Raw genomic sequence first — 26983 nt, forward strand, 5'->3', positions numbered from 1 at the left:
ATAAACTGTGCAAGGGGACTTTTACGCTTTAAGCTATCATTGAATTTTATATTTTGGAATAGTATTACATGGCATGGAGGAGCACTATACTCGTCTCAGTGGAGTGGTTCCACTGAAATATATTCTGTGACTCTGAAAAATAATCTAATTTATAGCACTCATCATCATCTAAACTTTTAGAAGTGAAACGTGTAAAAATGTCTTCATTGATGTCATCTGTCACAAATAAGTAACAGAAGAAAGAAAGTACAAGAAACATAAGTTTACTGTCCTTCGTTAGTGTAGCATAAAGACAGCTTTCTTGATACAAAAATGAGGATGACAGTAAATAAATTAGTTTCTTTTCATCTTTTTTACAGCAATATTCCTCGCAACGATGTAGCAGTGTTCATTGTGTATTCTCCTTTTATTATGAATATTTATATTCAGCCAATTAACTTGGAGATCACACCAACGGGTGAGTATAACTGTTTTTAGTGAAGTAGCAACAGGCAAGTAAAACATATGTCACTGAACGTCTGTTTTCTGCAGACGACCTCACTGTCTTCGTCACCGGGTGGGGGACGCTCCAAGACCATCTTCCAGCTGGAGACGTTCTGCATTATGCAACGGCAAAAATCACTCCTCGTAGTCAATGTCTCGACTATATCTCCGACATCGACAGCCGCTTCATGTGTGCCACTCTAGCGGAAGGAGAAGGTCGTAGTTGTCTGGTAAGTAATGTCATATGAACTTACACTACTGGCCATTAAAACTGCTATACCAAGAAGAAATGCAGAAGATAAACGGGTATTCATTCGACAAATATATTATACTACAACTGACGTGTGATTACATTTTCACGCAATTTGGGTGCATAGATCCTGAGAAATCAGTACCCAGAACAATCACCTCTGGCCGTAATAACGGCCTTGATACTCCTGGTCATTGAGTCAAACATAGCTTGGATGGCATGTACATGTACAGCTGCCCACGCAACTTCAACACGATACTACAGTTCATCAAGAGTAGTGACTGCCGTATTGTGATGAGCCAGCTGCTCGGCCAACATTGACCAGACGTTTTCAGTTGGCGAAAGATCTGGAGAATGTGCTGGCCAGGGCAGCAGTCGAACATTTTCTGTATCCAGAAAAGCCCGTACAGGACCTGCAACATGCGGTCGTGCATTATACTGCTGAAATGTAGGGTTTCGCAGGGATCGAATGAAGGGTAGAGCCACGGGTCGTAACACGTCTGAAATGTAACGTCCACTTTTCAAAGTGCCGTCAATGCGAACAAGAGGTGACCGAGACGTGTAACCAATGGCACCCCATACCATCACACCGGGTGATACGCCAGTATGGCAGTGACGAATACACGCTTCCAATGTGCGGTCACCGCGATGTCGCCAAACACAGATGCTGTAAATGGAACCTGGATTCATCCGAAAAAATAACGTTTTGTTATTCGTGCACCCAGGTTCATCGTTGAGTACACCATCGCAGGCGTTCCTGTCTGTGATGTAGCGTCAAGGGTAACCGCAGCCATGGTCTCCGAGCTGATGGTCCATGCTGCTGCAAACGTCATCGAACTGTTCGTGCAGATGGTTGTTGTCTTGCAAACGTCCCCATCTGTTGACTCAGGGATCGAGACGTGGCTGCACGATCCGTTACAGCCATATGGATAAGATGCCTGTCATCTCCACTGCTAGTGATACGAGGCTGTTGGGATCCAGTGAGGCGTTCCGTATTACCCTCCCGAACCCACTGATTCCATATTCTGCTAACAGTCATTGGATCTCGAACAACGCGAGCAGCAATTTCGCGATACGAAAAACCGCAATCGCGATAGGCTACAATCCGACCTTTATCAAAGTCGGAAACGTAATGGTACGCATTTCTCCTCCTTACACGAGGCATCACAACTACGTTTCACCAGGCAACGCCGGTCAACTGCTGTTTGTGTATGAGAAATCGGTTGGAAACTTTCCCCATGTCAGCACGTTGTAGGTGTTGCCACCGGCGCCAACCTTGTGTGAATGCTCTGAAAAGCTAATCATTTGCATATCACAGCATCTTCTTCCTGTCGGTTAAATTTCGCGTCTGTAGCACGTCATCTTCGTGGTGTAGCAATTTTAATGGCCATTAGTGTAGTATTCGAAGAATTTACATGAAATCATGAAACGGTTGTCACGTCATTGTGGCTTAAAACCGTTTTTCGAAGAAGATATTCAGGGCTAAGGTCTGACAGGTGTTTAACTCTTCCTGTACTGGATAATCTGTTTGACTGATCATCAGAGTTGGAGTGAAACTATTTTATATATACTGCCTGACAAAAAATTAAGGATCCAGAACACATTGACGGATGTCAATATAACTTCGCGCACTTACCTACCATCAATGGATATGTAAACGATTAGAGCTGCATTTCTCTCTGTCAATTAGAACGGCTACGAGAGTCAGTATTGTACAGGGTGGTGTAGAGAATTATCCCTAATTTTAAGCTGTTACTGCGAAAAAAGAAGGAGCAGTGGAAGAGGGTGGATGAGCTCCAAGCTCAAAGTGGCAGTGGATGTTTATGTTGATATCGTCATTAGTTGCAAACATGGCGTGGTCGAACGAACAACGTGCTTTTGCTGTCGAAACTTATTTTTCCGAAAACCGGTGTGTAGTGGCAGTACAGTGTGCTACGCGTACTCCAAATCAAATCCCCCCTCTAAAGAGTGTTCTCGACCTTAAATTTCTGGATGTGCTAATAAACGGAATATGCGTTATTAGAATTATGTGAATCCTGGGGAAATCCGTGAGAGACCACTCCACAATTATAAGGTCACGTTATAAGGTCACAGTTTGGAGTGCAATCAGTTCTGTGGAAATCACTGGGGTAAGAAGGGACCACCCTCTTTTCCTCTACCCATCGAGCCCTCAGTGAAACGAAGAAAATGTAGTGAGGTGCCTTTCTTTCAAGAAAATCATTTAAAAGCCGATATTACACAGGTTTTCAAAGGACTCGGAACTAGAAGTTTTTTACAGTTACTTACAAGACGCCATTCGTCTTCCAAAACATTCAAAACACTCTATATCCACAGCTCTTGCACCCTCCCCCACCCCCCTCTGTACAAACTATCGTGTAGGCACCCACGCAGAGAGCTGCGAGACTAGGTCAATACCCTAAAACTGCGCAAAGTTGTAACCATTCTGCTTCACAAGAAAGGAGATAGGCAAGGCCAAAAGATATAGAACTGTAATTCTTCTACACACACAGTATATTTATTAAAATTATCATCAGCTGCATACAATCAAAAACTTTGGGCTTTGCTCAACCGAAGCAACAAGTAGGTTTCAGAATTGGATAAGCACAGTGACACATTTCGAAGTCGTGAACGAAACTGATCAATGAAAACAAATTAGCGACACCACTTTGTTTAGAATTCATATGTTTCTGTGAAAGCTTTGGACTCACTGCCAACATATTCCGTATTAATAACGCCTGGGAAAAACGACAGTCACTGCTGAAGAATATATACATCACTGTTACAGCTTCCATTGGACTTTATCAGGAGTTTCAGACCTAGAAGAGGGGAAAAAATAATGAATATAAGTTAATGGTACGTACCAGAACCACCTACGTTTTCTGACGGAAGTGTACTGCCCTTTTTCTAGTACAGACAAATGTCAACAGCTAAGGAACAAATCTAATAAAACAGCATTGAAAGTCAGTTGTATTAAGGTTAAAATAACGCATTCTCAGCACACTGAAAGTAAAATAACACGTATTAACATTGTATTCATATGTATTAACAACGTAATCATATGTATTGAGAACATAAACTATTATGAAATATCGTATGTGTATTTAGAAGTGCTGATAACAATACCTGTATAAATATTTAAAGAAAACAATAAACGGGAGAGGTGGACTAAAGAGAGTTTTCAAAGGTAACATATTTACATGAATGAAATGGCATGTTTGAAGTTGTGGTTGTCCAGTGAACGATAGAAAGCTGAATGTGGGGAATTACTGGGACAGGAGAACAAACTGAGAGATCTGGGTAAAGTCTGGAGCGGACAACTGCGCAACGAAAATTATATGCAAGTGGGCAGGACATGTAGCCAGGCAAATGGGTAGGAGAGACAAGAAAAAAAACCGAGAAGATGATCAAAAAGAAGAACAGTAGAAAGCGTACTATGGATGTATAGAACTGAAGACCACTGCGTACGATAATGTGCAAAGGAGACTTTTATCCAGCAGTGGATGTCAAATGTCCAAGAACGACTGTTGTGTTGGCAGAAGAGCCAACATTGTGTTACGATTGGAGGCCGAAATACACGCGTTTTAGCTCACGCAGGCTGGCGTGAGGCAGGAAGAACTATACTGACGTCAGGTCTGGAACATGACAAGGAATGAGAATTCAGAAAGCGGACGAAATTAGTTTGAAACTTAAATTCAATCCATTAACGATAAACGTCGTCCTTGACGGTACATGATTCACAATACCTGTTCAGAATACATTCTTATAGTAACTGAATATGGCGCCTTGCTAGGTCGTTGCAAATGACGTAGCTGAAGGCTATGCTAAACTGTCTTCTCTGCAAATGAGAGCGTATGTAGACAGTGAACCATCGCTAGCAAAGTCGGCTGTACAACGGGGGCGAGTGCTAGGGAGTCTCTCTAGACTAGACCCGCCGTGTGGCGGCGCTCGGTCTGCAATCACTGATAGTGGTAACACGCGGGTCCGACGTATACTAACGGACCGCGGCCGATTTAAAGGTTACCACCTAGCAAGTGTGGTGTCTGGCGGTGACACCACAATGACTATGATGGTGATGACTAGGATGAATATGGCAGTCCTGCAGCGCATAGTAAAATAAATTAGTTGTGAACCTTCCTATTGTTGGACCAAGTGAAAAAGAAGATAAATTAAACTAAAACATGAAGTTTGTTCAGATTTTTGTACAAAACTTTTAACAGTAGTTTGAAAGACATGGACAATTTCAAAGGAGAGAAAGGAAGAAAAGCCACAAACGTCTAATAGTCACGGACAACTGAGTGTCAGAACGCTCTAACCTAGTTGCGCCACACTGCCATATTTACTGAATCATTGATAAGCAGAAAGTTGTACGTAAAGCTATCAAATGAAAGAGAGTCTGCAGATGTTTTTTCACCATTGTTAGCATTCCAATTTCAATTCATGGTGACTGAAAACTAAATGTGGAGAGTTACTGGAAGGACAGGAGAACAAACAGAGCGTTCTGGGAAAAGTCTGGAATGGACTACTTTTTTATGAATGTGACGGAAATTATATAGAGACTGGCAGGACATGTAGCCAGAAAAAAAGACAGAAGATAGACCAAGGATTTTATCATATTCAAGGAAATAAGAAAAAAGCGAGGACATGATCACACAGAAGATGGTTGAAAAACGTGGATGTACAACACTGAAGAACTCAATGTACGGAGGAGCCCTTTATCCAGCAGTGGATGTCAAATGGCTAATAATTACGAGGATGGTGATGAAGATAATGAAAATGAAATCTTAAGAGTGCGTAGAAAAAAACTGAATTGTGAAATCCCTATTGTCATATCAAGGAGAAACGCCGTTATCGAAAGGAAAAGAAAAAAAAAAGATAATAGATGAAGATAATTTAATTTTTACACAAAAAATTCAACAGAAGTTTAAGACATATGATTATTTTAAAGGAAAGAAAGAAAGAAAAGCCACAAATTTGTAATAGTTCTACGAGTAACTATCAGAACACATCACTTTCAGCAGTTCTGCTTCAATTCATGTCGACTGGAAAAGGCAACTAAAGCAGACGGAGTGGTTATTGCTTTGTTAGGATGATAAGTTTAAGAAGAAAGCAAGATATCAATGTCGTGAATGTTATAACTATCAGTGTTGATTTACTTTAACATGATGGAGGTAATGGTAGCTTTAAAGACTCCAAGCCAGTCAAATGTTAACTCAAGGAGCATTATCTATAATAGTCATTCACAACTACAAAAAATTGATAATATTTCACATCAATGTGATCGTTATCCTGATTTTCTCAGCAGGTCTTTTTTCTGTGACTGGTTCGATGCGGCCCGTCACAAGTTTCCCTCCTGTGTCAACCTTTCTTTTCATCTCACAAGGGGAGGCCGCCAATTGTGAAATTCAGATTCGATTCATACTGCGCATAATAAAAGCTCATGGCCAGAGGTGTAATGTGGCAAAGCACCAAGATGCATTTCTCAGCTGTTGTCGAGAAAATCGACAGTCAAAAGAAACCGTTGCGCTGAAATACTCTCTACGATTAATGGTTTTCTACAGCGTCATAGCGCAGCGGTAAGCGCTGGGGGTTCGTAATCCGAAGGTCGCCGGATCGAATCTCGCGCCATGCAATATTTTTTTATTGTTAGTTTTTTGCAATTCAAATATATATATATATATATATATATATATATATATATATATATATATATATATGCATGTTGGTGAAGGCGGATCGCTCTCCAATTGTACCGCCTCCATTTTTCCGTTTGTTTAACAGGGTGTACCAAAGCTGTCCCGTCCGCACTGATTTTCGACGATGTTATAAGTTGCGCTAGGGACCGCATCTACCTTCTTTCGAAGTTAGCAGGCAACTACGCTGTTATGGGGCGGCTCGTTTCGGCCCATTCAACATCTGTCCTTCAAGTGTAACGAGCGAGTGACGGAGTTTATATTTCGTACCTGCCACAGCAATTTTGTGTTCGTGGGGTCTCTATTCTAATTCGAACGTTTGACTTACGCTATACGTATTCGTTTCTACGTCTTCCGTTAACTACACGTGGTTAACATTATGAAGACAATTAATAACATTTGTGAAATACAACTTCGTTTGCGGAAAACATAATGATGTTCGAAGTCGCCAGTTTTTCCACGACAAACGACTTTCAACAACTTATTATATGCATAATTGTTGCAACTGATTGCCGGGAATTATATATATATATATATATATATATATATATATATATATATATATATATATATATATAGTGCAGTGACAAAATCGCTCACAGCGCGGAATGCAGGGAGCACGTCTTTGTAGCAGCGAAAGGGTTAATGCGGCCGTGGTGGCTTTACTTCACGAACTGCGCGCTCCCCCCTAAACGTAAGCTTGCGAACTATGCTATACCATGGCGCTGCTTCTATTGGCGCGTGCGTCGTGTGCAACTGGCAACGCAGCAATCTCCCGCGTCTAGGCGGGCATGCGCGAGCCGCCAAGATAAAAGAATTGAACTATAGTAGACTTCCCTTGCCAGAAATGCACTTTTTGTCAGTACTAGCCTGCTTTTTATGTTCTCCTTGCTCTACCTAGGTAACAGAATTCCTTAACTTCGCTACTTTATGATGCCCAATTCTGACGTTAAGTTTCTCGCTGTTCTCTGTTTTGCTCGTTTTCTTTATCTTCCTCTCTTTGGTTTACTCTCAGTTAGTATTCTGTACTCATTAGACTGATGATTCCCTTCAACACATCCCGTAATTATTCTTCACTTCCATTGAGAATAGAAATATCATCAGCGAATCTTATCACCGAGATCCTTTCACCTTTAATTTTAATCCCGCTCAACAACCTTTCTTTTATTGCCGTCATTACTTCTTCGATGTATAGATGGAACGCAGGGACGAAAGATTACATCCCTGTCTTACAACCTTTTTAATCTGAGCCCTACGTTCTTGGTCTTCCAGTCATACTATCCCCTATGGGTTCTTATACATATTGCATGTTACTGATATTTCCCTACAGCTTACCCTATTTTTCCCAGAATTTCTAACATGAACATAAGGACTTTACAGGTCAAGTTACTAGTTGAGAAATATGGTCAGTTAATTTCTCCGACCACAGTGCCTATCACATGTATCTGAAACTCGACCGACAAAATATTTTTATGGGAAGGGGCGTGTGGCAGATGAATGTCTCCTTGTTACGTGATACCACGTATTTATACATTTGTGACTATTACAGCGCCATCTATCACAAAGCGAAAAATATGGTCCAACTAAGACATTCATATCTCTTTACGTACTACACGAATAGGTAATAAAAATTGGGGGTTCCTATTTTAAAAAACGCATTCGATTCCCGGTTGACCTATGGCAGCGCCATCTAGCGGACGGAATTTGCTTCGTGATACATTAACCGTGTTAAAATTGACCGTCTATCAATTGCGGAAAAGGTCGATATCGTGTTGATGTATGGCTATTGTGATCAAAATGCCCAACGGGCGTGTGCTATGTATGCTGCTCAGTATCCTGGACGACATCATCCATGTGTCCGGACCGTTCGCCGGATAGTTACGTTGTTTAAGGAAACAGGAAGTGTTCAGCCACATGTGAAACGTCAACCACGACCTTCAACAAATGATGATGCCCAAGTAGGTGTTGTAGCTGCTGTCGCAGCTAATCTGCACATCAGTAGCAGACAAATTGCGCGAGAATCGAGAACGTCGGTGTTGAGAATGCTGCATCAACATCGATGGCGTCCTCTTGGGTAAAATATTCCGGAGGTAAAATAGTCCCCGATTCGGATCTCCGGGCGGGGCTACTCAGGAGGACGTCGTTGTCAGGAGAAAGAAAACTGGCGTTCTACGGATCAGAGCGTGGAATGTCAGATCCCTTAATCGGGCAGGTAGGTTAGAAAAATTAAAAATGGATATGGATAGGTTGAAGTTAGATATAGTGGGAATTAGTGAAGTTCGGTGGCAGGAGGAACAAGACTTTTGGTCAGGTGAATACAGGGTGATAAATACAAAACCAAATAGGGGTAATGCAGGTGTAGGTTTAATAATGAATAAAAAAATTGGAGTGCGGGTAAGCTACTACAAACAGCGTAGTGAACGCATTATTGTGGCCAAGATAGACACGAAGCCCATGACTATTACAGTAGTACCAGTTTATATGCCAACTGGCTCTGCAGATGATGAAGAAATTGAAGAAATGTATGATGAGATAAAAGAAGTTATTCAGGTAGTGAAGGGAGACGAAAATTTAATAGCCATGGGTGACTGGAATTCGAGAGTAGGAAGTGGGAGAGAAGGAAACATAGTCGGTGAATATGGATTGGGGGAGAGAAATGAAATAGCAAGCCGTCTGGTAGAATTTTGCACAGAGCATAACTTAATCATAAAAGAAGGTTGTATACATGGAACAATCCTGGAGATAATAGGAGGTATCAGATAGATTATATAATGGTAAGACAGAGATTTAGGAACCAGGTTTTAAATTGTAAGACATTTCCAGGGGCAGATGTGGACTCTGACCACAATCTATTGGTTATGAACTGCAGATTAAAACTGAAGAAACTGCAAAAAGGTGGGAATTTAAGGAGATGGGACCTGGATAAACTGACTAAACCAGAGGTTGTACAGAGTTTCAGGGAGAGCATAAGGGAACAATTGACAGGAATGGGGGAAAGAAATACAGTAGAAGAAGAATGGGTAGCTCTGAGGGATGAAGTAGTGAAGGCGGCAGAGGATCAAGTAGGTAAAAAGACAAGGGCTAGTAGAAATCCTTGGGTAACAGAAGAAATATTGAATTTTATTGGTGAAAGGAGAAAGTATAAAAACGCAGTAAATGAACCAGGCAAAAAGGAATACAAACGTCTCAAAAATGAGATTGACAGGAAGTGCAAAACGGCTAAGCAGGGATGGCTAGAGTACAAATGTAAGGATGTAGAGGCTTATCTCACTAGGGGTAAGATAGATACTGCCTACAGGAAAATTAAAGAGACCGTTGGAGAAAAGAGAGCCACTTGTATGAATATCAAGAGCTCAGATGGAAACCCAGTTCCAAGCAAAGAAGGGAAAGCAGAAAGGTGGAAGGAGTATATAGAGGGTCTATACAAGGACGATGTAGTTGAGGACAATATTATGGACATTGAAGAGGATGTAGATGAAGATGAAATGGGAGACACGATACTGCGTGAAGAGTTTGACAGAGCACTGAAAGACCTGAGTCGACAGAAGGCCCCGGGAGTAGACAACATTCCATTGGAACTACTGACGGCCTTGGGAGAGACAGTCCTGACAAAACTCTACCATCTGGTGAGCAAAATGTATGAGACAGGTGAAATACCCTCAGACTTCAAAAAGAATATAGTAATTCCAATCCCAAAGAATGCAGGTGTTGACAGATGTGAAATTAGATTAGGAAATGAGACACTTAAAGTAGTAAAGGAGTTCTGCTATTTGGGGAGCAAAATAACTGATGATGGTCGAAGTAGAGAGGATATAAAATTTAGACTTGCAATGCCAAGGAAAGCGTTTCTGAAGAAGAGGAATATGTTAACATCGAGTATAGATGTAAGTGTAAGGAAGTCGTTTCTGGAAGTATTTGTATGCAGAGTAGCCATGTATGGAAGTGAAACATGGACGATAAACAGTTTGGACAAGAAGAGAATAGAAGCATTCGAAATGTGGTGCTACAGAAGAATGCTGAAGATTAGATGGGTAGATCACGTAACTAATGAGGAGGTATTGAATAGAACTGGGGAGAAGAGGAGTTTGTGGCACAACTTGACATGAAGAGGGGACCGGTTGGTAGGACATGTTCTGAGGCACGAGGGGATCACAAATTTAGCATTGGAGGACAGCGTGGAGGGTAAAAATCGTAGAGGGGGACCAATAGATGAATACACTAAGCAGATTCAGAAGGATGTAGGTGCAGTAAGTACTGGGAGATGAAGAAGCTTGCACAGGATAGAGTAGCATGGAGAGCTGCATCAAACCAGTCTCAGGACTGAAGACCACAACAACAACGACAACTTTAAGTAGATATAACTTTTTATGAACAATATTTTTTCTGTCTGATTTACATTTAAAGACGCGTGCTAGCACATTCGAAACCGTTAACATCATTTTATAAACTCTCGATCTAGACAAATAAAAGCCATATTAAAAATTAACATCGCTCTTCCATATTCTTGACCATGTCAAGCCTAATAAAACAAAACCGTAGAAACAGGAGACGTGCCGACTCTGAAGACACGAACCCGCGACCACGAAGCAACCCTGTAGTTGAGACAATCTAAGAAGACCACTGATAGCTTGCAGCGCTGTTGCTAGCTGTGAGCCACGAAGCGCTAACGGCTGCAAGCCGAAACAGTGGTCGTCTATAAAGCTCTGAGAATACTGAGGGGTTCCCGTAGAGAAATCACGGTTATGTTATTGGTTGAGGTAGTCCCGCGGAGCTGCCACGTCCAACCCACTGCAACTGTCAGGTATGCTATACAAAACAGTGAACCAACACTAAGGCCAGGAGGGAGCACACATTCACACACAACATCTCGGTATGTGGTCTCTCGCGTGACGCCAACGAACGGGTCGGTAAGATACGAAGAGCAGAAAATTTTTTATGATCGCAGGTATCGATTCTAATCAACACGCAGCTCACAATCACTCAGATAACTGGGAAGCAGCACGAACAGCACGTTTAAATTCTATATAAAATGTTAAAATATAAATTTTCGAAACGAATTAATCTCACACATGAATAAATGTGCGAGATGCAGGCATTTTGCACTTGGATGGTTTTGTGAAACCATCGCTACTAGTGTGCTAACAGTGAACACTGTAGTGTCAGTTATGCTGCTAATAACATTTTAAACTGTGGTGCAAAACAAAGTACGTGTTTCACATTATGCAGCTCACTGTGTTCAGTGGGAAGCAAGACAAGATGCCGCAGAGAACGTTGAAGAAGAACCGTTTATGTAGCCCAGGGAAAACATTTCCAGCTCATGACTACTGCCTATAACTTGCGGCTCACAGGTGCACAAAGGACAATGCAACAGAACTGCACACCGCTTTTCTGGATGTAATTGGGAGACCTGTGACGATCCAGACAGATCATTACCATCTCCAGCGGGAGAGTTCCGCCAACACTGTGACCTGTGAAGATAGTGGACTGAATAGCACCTGGAATAGAACATGTATCAATGGCCCTGGATTCTCTTCATCGATGATGACAAGATATGTCTGACATTTAATATCTTCGGAGAGTGTGGAGGCGACCACAGTGTTTCAATATGGAGATGGGCCAATCATGTTTTGGGCGAGAACCTTTTATCAACGTCTCTACCGCTTATCGAAATCAAGAGTACTTTAATGGCTGTTTAGCATTGGGACAGGATCCTCCAAACTATTCTCCAGCCCTAACATTTCGGCGATGGGTTCATCTTTCAGGACGATAGTGCACCAGTAAGCTATTCCCGTCTCGTGTACGACTTCCTCCGAAAAGCAAAATTAACTGAATAACGGATTGAGTGTGTTTGACATTTGTTAAAACGTGCAGTACGTCATCGTAGGAATGCTCTTAACGCACTGGATAACCTCAGGGAGGCGATGTGAAACACTTAAACAGCAATGTTTCGACCATGTCGTGGACAACATGCCAAAGAGTTGAGCTATATGATACCGAATGTCACTTTGCAGCAGGTGTCAATGTCACACATGAGAAGTTTCGAACAGACTGCCTTTATTTTGCTTACCGTTTTGTTCCGTCTCGCAGTGAGGTCTCTTTTAATTTCCTATAGGCTTTTCCCTCATTCTTTGATCCCCTCTTCATTGCAGATTTGCAGGTATCGCAAAATAGTTGCCAGCTTTCAACTGCGAGGCGCAAACAGTTGCAGGCCAAAACGATTTCAGAGCAACTGCGCAAAGCAGATAAGGAGTTCGTTTTGATAATAGCGCAGTGTGTTTCTCATTGAGATATGCCATCTGAATGTTGGTTGTTCACGAAAATGTCATGTTAACCATCGTGTAAGGGCGAGAAAAGTTTACCAACACGTGTCAGAATTCGACAGTGACAGCTGCTCGACCATGCAGTATCGCACAATAATGCCGAACCTTGAATGATGAAATGGGTTTCTTTACTGTAGGAAACGTATCCACACTACCAGTGTGGATGACGCTTGGAGCACCACAGTCTGTCAGCACGGGAACCGTTGTTGCGGTTTCCTCAGCTTGTGGTGTGTGGCGGAGGATAAATGTGTACCTCTGTCGCGTCCCCCATTTCCTGTTCCTTTCGTGAAAGGCCTGCGGTAAGAACGAGTGCAAGTGGACTCGAATCCCTCTGATTTTATCTTCACGGACTTTTCTTGAGGCATACGTAGGCGGAAGCAACATATTTATTGACTCTTCTAGGAACGTACGTTGTCGGAACTTTAAGAGTAAACCACGCTGTGGCCCGTAACGTGTCCTGCAACGTGTGCCACTCTACTTGGTCGACCATCTCCGCGACCATTTCTTTGTTATTAAATGAAATTGTAATGAAACGTTTGGTCCCGTAGGACCTCACACACATTTGAACATTTGCAAAGAAATGTGCCACGCCTCACTGGATCTTTTCTGTTTCCCCTGTGAATCATTTTTGGTACAGATCTCATACTGACTAGCAATATTCAAGTATTGGTGGAAAGAGATTTTTGTAAGCTACTTCCTTTGTTGGCGGACTAATTCCCTGAAGATTCTTCTGATAAATCTGATGATGCCAATCTTCTTTCCCTGTGCGGACGACAGAGACCCCCTCAGTACCTCAGCTTAGACGAAGTGGAATCTTACGACGTTTTTCCAGGTTTCCGGATAAATGTGAAATTCAAAATGTAGTTTAAGAACTCAAAAATAGCAAGTCTTCTGGAGAAGATTCAACTGTCGTGGAAACGTGTAAAAATGCCAGTGACGACATGACGAAAAAACTTCAGAAACCTTTGGGCGAAATTTAGGAGATTTAAAAAATTCCAGAACAATGGAAATTCGCTTTGACGCATCTTTTACAGAAAAAAATAAATAAGGCAAACTTTGAGAACTACAGACAAATCTCCATGGTAGCTGTTACGTTCAAAATCTTATCCAAGCCTCTCTAAAGTATTTGGAAGAACAATTAGACCACCAGCTCGGTGAACACAACGGGGGATTTAGAAATAACCAGTCCTGTATAGAATGGGTAATGAATTCCAAACTGATCGTAGGGAATTATTGCCTTTTGTGCAGCCTACAGTCCGAAGACTGGTTTGATGCAGCTCTCCGTGCTACTCTGCCCTGTGCAAGCCTCTTCATCTCTGAATAAGTACTGCTGTCTACATTCTTCTGGGTCTGCTTACTGTATTCATCCCTTAGTCTCCCTCTACAACTCGCCCCTTCCCCGACCTACCCATCTACCCATGTACAGACACACACACACACACACACACACACACACACATACACACACACACACACACACAGACAGACACACACACACTTTCCTCCAATTCTAAGCTGGTGAACCCTTGATGTCTCAGAATGTGTCCGATCAACGAATACCTCCTCCTTATCAGATTGTGCCACAAATTTCTTTTCTGCCCAGTTCTACACATTACCTCCTCATTAGCTATGTGATCTGCCTATCTAATCTTAAGCATTATTCTGCAGCACCAAATTTCAGAAGCTTGTATCCTCTTCTTGTTTAAACATTTTACCTCCATGTTTCACTTACCAACATGACTACAGTCCAGACAAACACTTTCAGAAAAGAGGGATCCAAAGAAATGTAGACTCTCTTCGAGAGTCAATATTAATGGAATATATTGACATACCGTTGCAGTTCTTGCACAGGTGGAAACGTTATTTTATGTGTTCAAAGGGAGCCCCATTAGTAGCCAAACAATGTCGATGTCGCTGAGCCGTTGACAGAACTACGGATGTTAGTGTTCGGTGGGTACTCAACAGCTCGTCTTCGACCTATCCATCGTCCACACAAATTTTCATCCAAGTAGGCTCTGACATATCTGTGGTAGTGAGGCGGAGCGTCACCTTCTTGTAGGTAAAATCTATCAGTCCCAAATATATCGCGGATGGCAGGTAAAATCGATGTTTGCAGCATGTGAATATACACATCACCAGTTACGGTACAGTATCTTCAGAGAAGAATGGGCCAATCAAACCGGGTGATGACAGATCACACCACATATTAAAACCCGGTAGATTAACGTGCTTGTCCAGGTGAACGTGTGGATTTTCAGAAGCCCAGTACACGCAGTACCGTTCAGTTTGAATTGCGCCTCGAAGGACCAGATAACCACCCTCCCTGCAAATCGTTCGCGAAGCATGCCTTCAAGCCATACGCAGTACTCCATCCTTCAGTCCGGGTCGTCCTCGTTCATAGCGTGCAGCGATCTTGGAATGTACACTTTTCATTTCGCAGCTTTCAGAGCTCGTAATATTCTTTATCGGCTAACGCTGCTTTCACGTGCACCCTGCTTCACAGATTTCTGAGGCGCGACAAACCATAGCTGGAAGCTGGACTTGTTGATGTTTTTGGTCGACCAAACCTTTCCTTATGCATAGTGTGAACAGTATCGTCGGTTTCAAATTTATGCTGAACACTGTAAATTGTTATACGTCTTGGTGGCTGAGTTCTGCACAAATTACGTCGTTGCCGTTGTACCTCCATCATGTTTGCGTACTTTCAGTACCACTTCAGTAAGGCCCTACATTGCTCTGACAACAATCTTACTTCATTCATCAATACACTGTCGTCTGCTCGAAAACGCGGGCCAAGACGTGCTGAGAGAACAATGGACTACAATAGCTCGCAGAATTGCAACGATATGTCATTTTGTTCCAAAGATATTAACTAACAAAGAGTGTCTACATTTTTCAGGACACTCTGGTATATTCGATATCAACAACTTTCTATTCTTCAGAACTGCTTTTCCTCCCACTGCCAGCCTACATTTTATCATTTTATATCCTCTCTACTTCGGCCATCATCTGTTACTTTGCTGCCCAAATAGCAAAATTCATGTATTACTTCATGTGTCTCGTTTCCTAATTTAATTCTCTCAGCATCACCAGATTTAATTCGTCTACATTCCATTATTCTTGTTCATCTTCTATGTACCTCTCAAGACACTGTCCATTCCGTCCAACTGCTTTTTCAAGTCCCTTGCTGATGGAATTACAATGTCATCAGAAAACCTGCTCCAAACTTCGTCAAATTCTTCTCACAGTATCGTATCTTCCTACGGATCTCCATCTACCAATTTCCCTTCTTTGCTTAGGACTGATTTCCACCTGAGCTCTTGATGTTCATACAACTGCTTCTCTTTTTTACAAAGGCCTCTCTAATTTTTCTGTAGGCGATCTTCCCCCTAGTGATATATACTTCTAAATCCTTACAGCTTTCCTCTAGACATTCTTGCTTAGCCATTTTATACTTCCGGTCAATCTCATTTTTAGATGTTTCTATTCCCTTTCATCAGTTTCATTTACTCCATTTTAAAATTTTCTACTTCCATCAATTAAATTCAATAATCTAAGTGTCATCCAATGATTTATACTGGTCTTGTCCTTTACCTATTTGATCATCTGCTGCCTTGTCGATTTTATCCCCTAAAGCTACCCATTTTCGTATCAATCGTTTCCTAATTCTCCCTCTGTAACTCTCCACAATCTCAAGTTCTCTAAACTTATCCAAGTCCCATCTCCTTCATTTCCTATCTTTTTGCAATTTCTTCACTTTTAATCTTCTGTTCCTAACAGAGTCCACCACTGGCCTGAAAATATCTTACAACTTACAATCAGTTTCCGAAATTTCTGTATTACCATTTCGTAATCAATCTGAAACCTTTTAGTGCGTTCACAGCTCTTCCAAGTATATAGCTTCGTTTCATACTTCTTAAACCAAGCATTAGCGATTATTAAATTATGCTCTGTGCAGGATTCTACTAGGCGGCTTCCTCTTTAATTCCTTCCTGCCCAGTCCATATTCACCTACGATTTTTCCTCCTTCTCCTTTTACTACTGTGGTACGCCAGTCCCCCATCACAATTAAATTTTCGTCTCACTTAACTATCTGAATAATTTCTTTTATCTCACCATACGTTTCTTTAATTTCTTCATTATCTGCGAAGCTAGTGGGCGAATGAACTTGCACTACAGTGGTGGGTGTGGGTTTCGTATATATCTCGGCTACGATAATGCGTTCAATATGCTGTTCATAGTAACTTACCCGCATTCCTATTTTCTTATTCATTATTAAATCTACTCCTGCATTATTCCTATGTGATTTTGTATTTATAATCCTGTATTCACCTGACCAGACGTCCTCTTCCTCTTATCACCGAACTTCACTAATTCTCACTCTATTGAACTTTAACCTTTCTACAGGAGATAGACAAAATAATCTGAACACTTGTACTTAGTTGAGAATGGTTTGTTAATAAGGGGTTGGACCCCCATTTGCCCGTAACACAGCTGCGATTCTTCTTAGAGTACTGGCATGTAATCATTGTACAGTCGTCCAGTGGAATGTTACGCCACTCTTCTATCAGAGCCTCTCATAAATGCTGTAGTGACGAGGGAAGCAGAAATCTGCTATGTAGTCTGCACTCCAATACCGCCCAAAAGGGTTGTTCAAATCCTGGGTGTGTGCTGGCCAGGGAAGTCGCTTCAGTTCAGTTTCATGCTCCTTATACCACGATTGTACTGTCCTGGCTGTGTGAATGGGCGTATTATCGTCCTGAAATATGGCATCATTGTTGGCGAACAACATTTGAAACGTGGGGAGTACCTGATCACCTAAGACGTTCACACAATCATTATCTGTGACATGGCCTTTGAGAGTAATGATGGAATCAGAAAAATACCATGACATGGCTGCGCACACCATCGCACTTCCACCTCCATGCTTAATTGTTGTAATCAAACACTCAGGACTGGAGGCTTCGTTTAGCGTTCTCCAGACGTAAACCCGGTCCGATGTTGGAAGTAACGAAAGCGTTGACTGGTCGGACCTTATGACTTGTTTCCATCAGCCGTCCAGGATTTATGCTCCTGACACCATGTTTTGCGCTTCTTTGCGTTGATTAACATCACTAATGGTTTCGGTATAGGAGCTCGTCCATTAATATTCGCTTTATGCAGTTTTCGGTGGACTGTTTCGATAGATACGGGGTCTCAAAGATGGCTATTGAGCTCTGCAGACACATTAGCCGCCGTAGTTTTGTGTTATTTTGTCACAATTCGTCTTAGCGTACGACGATCTCTGTCATTTAGATTTGATATGCGCCCACTATTACGTTTACACGATGATGTCTTTCCTTGTTGGAACAGTTGCTCTTGAAACATTCAATAAGTTGGCTGTCTTGGTTACTCATGTTCCAGCTAATCAGACCTCACAAACTGCCCTCTTTGGAACTCTGTTAGGTCTTTCATTGCACGTCGACCACAGCCTCTGAATGCAAATACGAAGTGTGCACTACTCGTAAACAACATGCATTGATGCCTAGTGCGTACTCAACACGCAGAGTCCAGCCCGACACGTGCCTTACCTGCATTGTTGACCGTCAAACACAACCGTCCCATTACTACCACTGTTCACATTATTTTGCCTACCTCTTGTGTTTCCCTTTTTAAATTTTCCAACTTACCCGACCGATTAAGGGATCTAACTTTCCACTCCCCGATCCATAAAACACCAGCTTTTTATCTTTATGACCAAATCGTCTTGAATAGTCCTGCCCGGAGATCCGAACAGGGGACCACTTTACCTTCGGAACATAGTTTCCAAGAGGACTCCATCATGATTTAACTATACAGTAGAGCTGCATGCCCACTTGAAAAAATTATAGCTGTAGTTCCCCTTTGCTTTCAGCCGCCCGCAGTACCAGAGCTGCAAGACCGCTTTGGTTGTAGTTACAAGGCCAGATTAGACAATCACAAAGATTGTTGCCCCTTCAGCTGCTGAAAAGGCTGCTGCCCCACCTCAAGGACCATACGTTTCTCTGTCCTCTCAACAGACACCTTGCTGACGTGGTTACACCTACTGTACAGCTACCTGTATTGGTGCTGAGGCAAGAACGCCTCCCCACCAACAGCAGAGTCCATCGTTCATTGCCTAAGAAGCAAAGATGTTGTTAGGACGTTTGTAGACTTCAAGAAATTCTGCAACTCAGTAGACAAACAAGACTCTTCGCCACACTAGAAAGATTCGCCGCAGGTAAAAAGCATTGGAAATAATTATAGAAACATTGACAGAAACGAATTTCAGAAAAAAATTCCATGGAGAAATTTCGGAACTATATGAACTAAGAACTGGTTTAATCCGAGGTAACAGCCTCTCCCCATTGTTTTTTAACTGCATTTTGGATAAGATATAAGGAATGGAATCTTAGACTTCAAGAGAAAGGAGTCAAAAAACACAGACTGGGATATAAAAACTCGAATGCCAACGTCAAACCCAAATGTCTAGATTTTGGAGATGTCAGAAGTATTTTCCGGAATTGCCGATACAGCAACTGAGAAAATCAACCTGTTGAAGGAGACAGCGGAAAAGGCTGGATTACCGTATTCTTTCGAGAGACAGAATTCACAACGAACATTAAAAATGCTTCAAAATTCCTAACCAAAAGATAAGGTAGACTGAACAGAGTGAATAAATTTAGGTACTCAGGGGGCTACTTAGCCAAACAGCCAAGTAAACAAATACACACCACAAAAAAAGGAAAATCGCTTGTCAATTCACGAAGGACTTTTACAGTAAAAACCACTCTCAGTAAAAACAACAATCCAACACTACAACGCTGTCATGAAACCGGAGTGGCTTTATGCGGCGGAATTTTCAGTCCTTAACAAAAAGGGAGAGGTTAAAAAGTCGGAGAAAAAGGAAAGGAAGGTCCTACGGAAAATACGCAGTCCAAGAAAAGTTCGGAGTGCGTGGTTGAGAAGAAATAATTACTAAATCTACACCCATATTAAAAAAAACTATCTGATACTCTTAGTAAAAGGAAAATTTAGTTTTCTGATAGTCACTTGGTCCGGACGAAACCGAAAATACTGAATAAAAATAATATTTGACTACTTCGACAGAAATGCCAAAACGTGAATCAGCTGGTTCAGGAAAGTGAAAAATGACCTAGCACAAATTAACGCCACTAAAGTAGAAATTGTAGGCAGGCCAACTTCTCGAGACAAGATCAGGAATTTCCAGGAAAAGGTCAGAAAGCTGATCACAGTGTGAACAGATGACAGAAGGAAAGAACGCATTGAAAAACTTCTCGGCACAAACTGTCGTTTATGGTGCCTACTGTTGTTTTAGATTAAAACTGAAGTTTGGGAGTGTTTCCAACTAAGCGGCGAGGCGTTCCACGCACACCCTACAAGTTCTTCCACTAGAGAAGAACGTCCTTCAAAATTTGAATGAGACTCTTCTTACCTCCTTAGCGTTTCTAAAAACCGCTGTTTTACTCCGTTTTCAAACTGAAAGTCATTCATCGTACAAAAAGTCCCTAGTACTTTGGATTCGACTGCTTAGATATCACTTCGTCAAGTATATTGAGTGCTGCATAGTACTTCCTGTTGCTGCGGCTGGTAACGACTTCGTAAAATACGAGAATTTTCACCGTAGCATACTAAGCATACGATAAGACGCTTGTTATGACTATCCATTAACTGCTGCTCCCATATCTGCGACTGAAATAATATTGACTAAACTAAACCCTTCTTTCACTTGCAGGGCGATCACGGCAGCGGTGCTATGATCGGCGATTCCCTCACAGGAATAGTCTCATGGCTTCACATGGCAGAAAAAGAACCTGTATTAGTCCTGACGAATGTAACCATCTACAAGGACTTCCTTACATCGTACGCCAACTAATTTTTCTTGTAAGCCACCAGTCATAGCTTTTATTAAAGAAAAACTGCTTCTTATCGGTGTATTCATCGTATCTCGAGATTTATTATCATCCTTTCCGCTGTCCTTTCCATTGCTGTGTGGTGACCACTCCATGCTTTAAAAAGCATCCCGATCTGCTGCAACTTCAAACTTGCGCATATCTATGACAGATCCGTAGCTTGAAACCAACACTGCATACGAAGGCAACATTCCATCGTAAGACATTCAGAAGTCGAACATGTAAACCTTTTTTTAATGCAGTCCATCGTAACCGTAACCGCGATGAGAAATACCAGCACACCTGACATAAAACGTTCAAGTGAACTGACATGGTGTTTTTAACAATAGAGTCCATAAATCGAGGGAAAAACTCGTAAAAACATCAGTTATGCATACAGCGTGATGAAATGTAGATGGAATGTGGAATATACAGCATGTAATAGGTATAAGTGCTGATATTTCGGTTGGTGAATTAGGGCGGTCTACTGAACAACATTACGTCCGAATTTACTTCGTTTGCAATCTAATAATTAGGAGTACTATGTTTTTAGGTCGGTTAGTACCCCTGTAAATGTTTCAAGAGCAAGCCTTTAACGCTTATTTTCCTCTGAGCAGCTGTGAGCTGTTGAAGTGTGAACAGGTGAACGCAAAACGGTAAGTCTACACTGACCAGCACATTCCACTTAATGGTGCATTTACAGCCAAGCAGAAAACAGCACGCCAGAAAGTTTGTGACGTGTTTGTGGGTAGACTGTTCGATGCATAGAAAATACAAGCAGACACTAATGTGTGTATACGTTAAGGTACCACAAATAAACATAACTGTCCTTTTACCCCTTATATCCTGCATTAAAAACGTTAAAAAGTGGATATGATCCCACAATGTTTCTCAGGGAGTTGAGCTAAATTTGGATTGCCAGCCGATTGAGTTCGTCAAATTACGTGACGTTTCTATGAGAGCCTTCTCATCTTCTTCACCAGAGAGTGACACCGTCGAAACGTCGCCCCATTTATTAATTGAGACATAGTTCTGGACAATGAATGCATTTTCTGCCTTAAATAATAGTTTGAAAAGTACTAAACGGAGCATCATCATTTAGAATAATTAATATCACAAGGAAGGAATTACCCTAAGGAGCAATACGGCACATCCAACAGTTTGTTATTTGGTAAACGACGGTGTCTTATCAGGTACAAATGAGATGAACTGCTTTCTTCTTGTAAAGCTGCTATCAGCAGAACGAGGAGCAACGCGCCATCAGGCAGCATTCCAAGAGTACTGACGATCGAAAACATTATGACGACTGCCATCTGTGAGACCGTGATTGAATACCGCCCGGTGGCGTCAACAGCACGAGACGCAACAGGGAATGTACTGTGTCCAGGCGGAACACAAGGGAATGGGGACACATTCTAGCGAAGGTAAGCGCCGCGAAATGGGAAACCCGTTGACAAAAGCAACTCTGACAAACTACAGATTTTTATCGGGCGGCGCCTTGGAATGAGCATCTCGGGAACGACGAAGCTCGTCAGCTATTCGCGTACTCCTGCCATGAACATCTATGGAAAGTGGTCGAAGGGCGGGGGAACAACGAAAACGCGAGACGATGTTCTATGTCGACAGAACGTGGAGCTCGGATCTTGCCCGCTTTGTAAACGAGCATAGTCGGTGATCTGTCGCTGGCCTGACGAGAGACTATAAGGAAGCGCAAGGCTCCAGGACACATTGCTGAGAAAGAAGACGACCCATGCAGTTTTCCATGTGACCCAACTACATAATCAATTACGGTTCCAGTGGCCACGGTATCTTCGAGATAGAACCGTGAAACAATGGAAACGTGTCACCTGCTCGGATGTTCAGGTTTCTTGTTACACCAGGTTGATGGTCATCAAGGTGAACAGGTGCTCGAAACATGCACTACGCCATGGACACGTCCTGATGGAGCAGTATTATGCCAAGAGGGACATTCATCTGGGCTTCGCAATCGAGGGCTCAGACAGCCGTGGATTGTGTGAATATTATTGCAGATCACCTACATCCTTTCATGCTTCATGTCTTCCCCGCCAGCGATGGCATCTTTCAGCATGATAACTGTGCGTAGCGTAAGGTGAGAATCGCGTTACAGTGACTTGAGGAGCTTGACAGTGAACTCACGTTATGTCTTGGCCACCAAATTTGTATGATTCGAACCAATAAAACACTTCCGGGACGTTATCGGGTGCACATCCGCGCCGACAAAGCCACCAGTCCTAATTTACGGGAATTGCGGTACCTGTGCCTCGACATCTGGTGTCAGCTACGTGCAGAAACTTACCAAGCACTTTTCGAATCCACTTCACGCATAATCACTGATGCATTGCGTTCCAGAGGTGGGGCAACAGGCTATTAACCAGATGGTCAGAGATATTTTGCTCATGAGGATATGTTGTTTGAGATTCTGGTCGGATATGAGGTGCCTTACCCATGTTTCGAAATGTTTGCTTTTCGCCATACTTGTCCGAAAAATGAACCATCTGAGGTCAAGTGTTGACATGTTACAATATGCAACCGTCATCTGTTCCACAAAAAAAAAAAAAATATTCTCTCCCAGTCAATACTTTTCAAGTATGTTGACGAAACATCATGGGGTCCTACTTGTCAGCGAAGGAGGCTATGTCTTTTGATACTAGGTAAGTTAAGCTCGGACTCATCAAGGAATGGTCCTGTATTGAACTCCAGAGCAGACTCCCTGCGAGCAGAGCCAAACCAAACACTGCCTCTCTTGCTGTGTAACACATGGTACCCACGTCATTAGCACTTTACATATTAGACCTTTACTAAATGTTCATCAGACAATACTGGATGATATCACAGTTCCACAGACCGCAGGAAAGACAGGACTAGGTAGGATGGCCTTTCAAGAGGTGCAGGGCCTCTACTGATCGTGTAGGTTATAAAAAATCGTAAGTGAAGGGGAAGGAAGGTATCGTCGTAGAAGTAGGGAAGAAGTGCATGAAAACTGTAGCAGCGAAGATCCTTTGCATCAGCTACGAAACATAAATAACGAAGTTAGACATAATATGCATAAAATGTATATACTATTATAACTGGCACCAAAGACAATGAAGATACTGTTTTACCCAACCACATTGAGATGGTCGATTTGAATAAAAACGCTGAAGACACAGAATCTGACATCGACATTTCAAATGAATTGGTAGGAGATATGCACAGATTAAGTTATAGTACCTTACCAGGTGATACTTTGCCAGAAGCGAGTAACGTTGCAAAATCTAGCACCAGAATTGATGTTAATTTTGATATCGTTATTAGAAGGGCAGAGGGAAAACAAAAAAAGCTTATCAAAGGTAAGTAATAAAGAAGAGTATGAAGATTCCAGAAGTATTGGTACAAGGAGTTAAAGTGCTTACAGTGTCTGTAACCTAAAGTAAGTTTATAAAGAAGCAACATTTCTTTTAGAGTTTAAACTGCAAGACAAAATAGTTTCTGTAAATTCTATGTGTCAGTTTAATTAAAGGAATGTGGCTAATAGCAAACAGCACAACGTCAGATTTCACTGAGAGTATAATGACAATAAAAGAAAGTGAGGATGAAAATGTGTTCAGATTCGAACGAAATGTGACCACGCAAGGTAATACCGATAGTGTTATGAGAGAACAAATGTATTTGAATCCTGGTTTGGACGAAAACGGAACATGCATGAGAGGACGGCACAATCCAAAGAAGTCAGAATAGATGTAAATATTGAAGAAAGTGTTGCAAGCATCGAAAAAGTAAGTGGAGACGAAGCCAGTGAATTGTAAGAGATACTGCTTAAATATCAAAACACATTTTCAAAGAAGCCAGATGCTGTGTGAAGATGTATTGTTTTCAATTCAAGTACAATGACGCATTCAAAATTAAACTTTACACCACACCATTAACTAGGAGGGATGCAGTGGACAAAGAAACAAAAAGAATGGTAGAATGGAGATTTATTGAGCATTCATGGAGTAATTACTGCAACCATGCCATCACAGTATCGAAGAAAGATGGATCAGTGTCTGTTACATTTGTTACTAGAGCCATTAACAAATTAATAATATCGTAGATGGACGCACCAGAAGTATTAGACGAGCTTGTGTTATAAGTTCAATGTCACTGAAATTTTAAGCAACATGGACTTAAAAGCCATTTCCTGGTAAGCGTCTCTAGCCGAAATTTGCAGAAAGTGCACTCACTGCATTCGTTTACAAAGGAAGAAATTATCATTTTACAATCATATGATTTGGCTTAAAAATTTCTACATCAGTTTTCTTTTGTATGTTGGATCAGGTATTAGGAGACGAACTTTCAACAAAATTATAGTCTATATAAATAGCATATTAATTCATGTGAAGAACTTGAAAGATTATATCGAAGTACTGCCCAAGTATTTTGTGTATCTCAGGGAATAACATTAGTCCAAACCATGACAACTCAGAATTTGGAAAGAGAGAAAGTGAATTTCTGTGACACATCATATAGGGCGATTGCATCGGAATAGACCCAGAAAAGTTAGAAGCAATCAGGGGTTCTTCACGCCATAAGAAAAAGCAAATTAAAGCCATTTTCTGTTTAATCAGTTTCTTTCACAACTCTGCGACAAGTCAAGCACTTAATACAAAGTCTTCAATGGAATTAACGAAGAAAAATGCCACTGGGATATGGACCAGTTAATGTGATTCAGAATTTCATAAAACTAAAGAAAAACCATTCAAAGCATCCTGATCTAAATTTACCTTTTTCTGTTTTTTTTTTTTTTTTTTTTTTTTTTTTTTTTTTTTTTTTTTTTTACTGTTCAAGATATGGCCTTTGATCCCGTCTGTGTCAATTCATTCAAAATGGAAATACACTGGAAAAAGGACTATCAGTATATTAAATAGTTGGGAGAGAAGATACTCAGTGACTGAGAAGGAAGTGCTAGTGATAGATTGGACTTCAGTTACTACATTATGGGAAGAAAGGTGAAAGTGTTTAATGATCGTAAAGTATTTTCACTCCTAATCGATTGCTGATTAATGACAGTCGATCAATGTGATGGGTATCTACAGGAATATGACTTGACGACTAAATATATACCAGGAGAAAGTGACAAGATGGCAAACACATGTTCAAGACCGCCGATGGGCATTGATAATGTGGAATTCAGTGACACAGGACACAAAAGTAAAATATGAAAGCGTAAAGGATTCGTTAAAGAACATGAGGAGGGACCAGTATAGAGGTGACATGATAAAAATGTTTAAAGCAGAATAGAATAGGGTGACTAATGAGAAAGTTAGAAAATATAATGTTATACCTGTATGACTACTATATCGTAGAGCAAATCCCAGTAAACAGCAGTGGGAAGTATACTGGCCAGAACAAACAGTTGAAAGATCAGTAAGATTCACGCACTTTACCTATGCACATTTTGCTACCAAAAAAATGTATGGATCAACTTAAATAAGGCTGTTACATTAACAATTTGGAAAAGAGAACGCACAAAATTTTGGAGTGCTGTAAAGTGTATAACAAAACTAAGGCTTTCAATTTGAGTAGTAAGGCACAAATGCACATTATTAGACTGGTGAAAGTATTGGAATAGGTCGCTGTTGAGTTATACTGCCCCATTCGGACAACACACAGGTGGTAAAAGTATGTTTTTGTAGTTCTGGACTTGTTGCCAAAGCATGTGAAATTATATGGATTAGAAGATGCACTGAAAATGCGGCTCCCAAAAGCGCTGAGAAAGATTATATTAGGAAAATTGAAAAACTAGAGAGTTTAATAATACACAGTTTATTTCATAGTGCTTGAAGAACATGTTGCAAGAATTAGATATAAAACCAATTTACTTCTCTAAGTATCACCCACTGTCCAGTCCATTGGCAAGGCTCATGAGTAACTGAACAGGTTATTTAGAAGTTATTGCTTGAAGAAACATCATACATGGTGGACTACATGGAATACTTTGAGAGGATCATGAACAAGCTGCTTCACATTACCACACATATAGCACCACAGGGACTGAACTGTTAGTATATTTTCTGAACAGAGATGTAACTAAATGAAAAGAGAGAATATAGCAAAAGACAAGGCTACAAAGAGAAGGATCAACATAACAAGAGGGTTAAAAAAATAAATGATCAAGCTGGTGAGCTGGTTCTTATTAGGTCAAAACATATGTCATCCAAATTCAACACAGGAATTTTAAAAAAATTATGAAAAATATTGAGGGCCTAACAGGATTACTAGAACAGCACACCCAAATGCAGTATAAGTCGCCAATACGAAAATAGGTATAATCAAAGGTATATACAGTAA

The 26983-nt window shown here is 41.3% G+C and overlaps 1 protein-coding gene across 1 annotated transcript; it reads left to right on the plus strand.

Annotated features, from left to right (window-relative positions):
- The first annotated feature begins 371 nt into the window (after positions 1–371).
- LOC126485040 (transmembrane protease serine 9-like) lies at positions 372–20637 on the plus strand. The gene is made up of 3 exons (XM_050108871.1): positions 372–457; positions 532–713; positions 20497–20637. The coding sequence occupies exons 1-3, from the start codon at positions 412–414 to the stop codon at positions 20635–20637; spliced, it is 369 nt and encodes a 122-aa protein (XP_049964828.1). The 5' UTR covers positions 372–411.
- The last annotated feature ends 6346 nt before the right edge of the window (positions 20638–26983 follow it).

Source organism: Schistocerca serialis, chromosome 1 (genome assembly GCF_023864345.2).
Source record: "Schistocerca serialis cubense isolate TAMUIC-IGC-003099 chromosome 1, iqSchSeri2.2, whole genome shotgun sequence".
NCBI lineage: Eukaryota > Metazoa > Arthropoda > Insecta > Orthoptera > Acrididae > Schistocerca > Schistocerca serialis.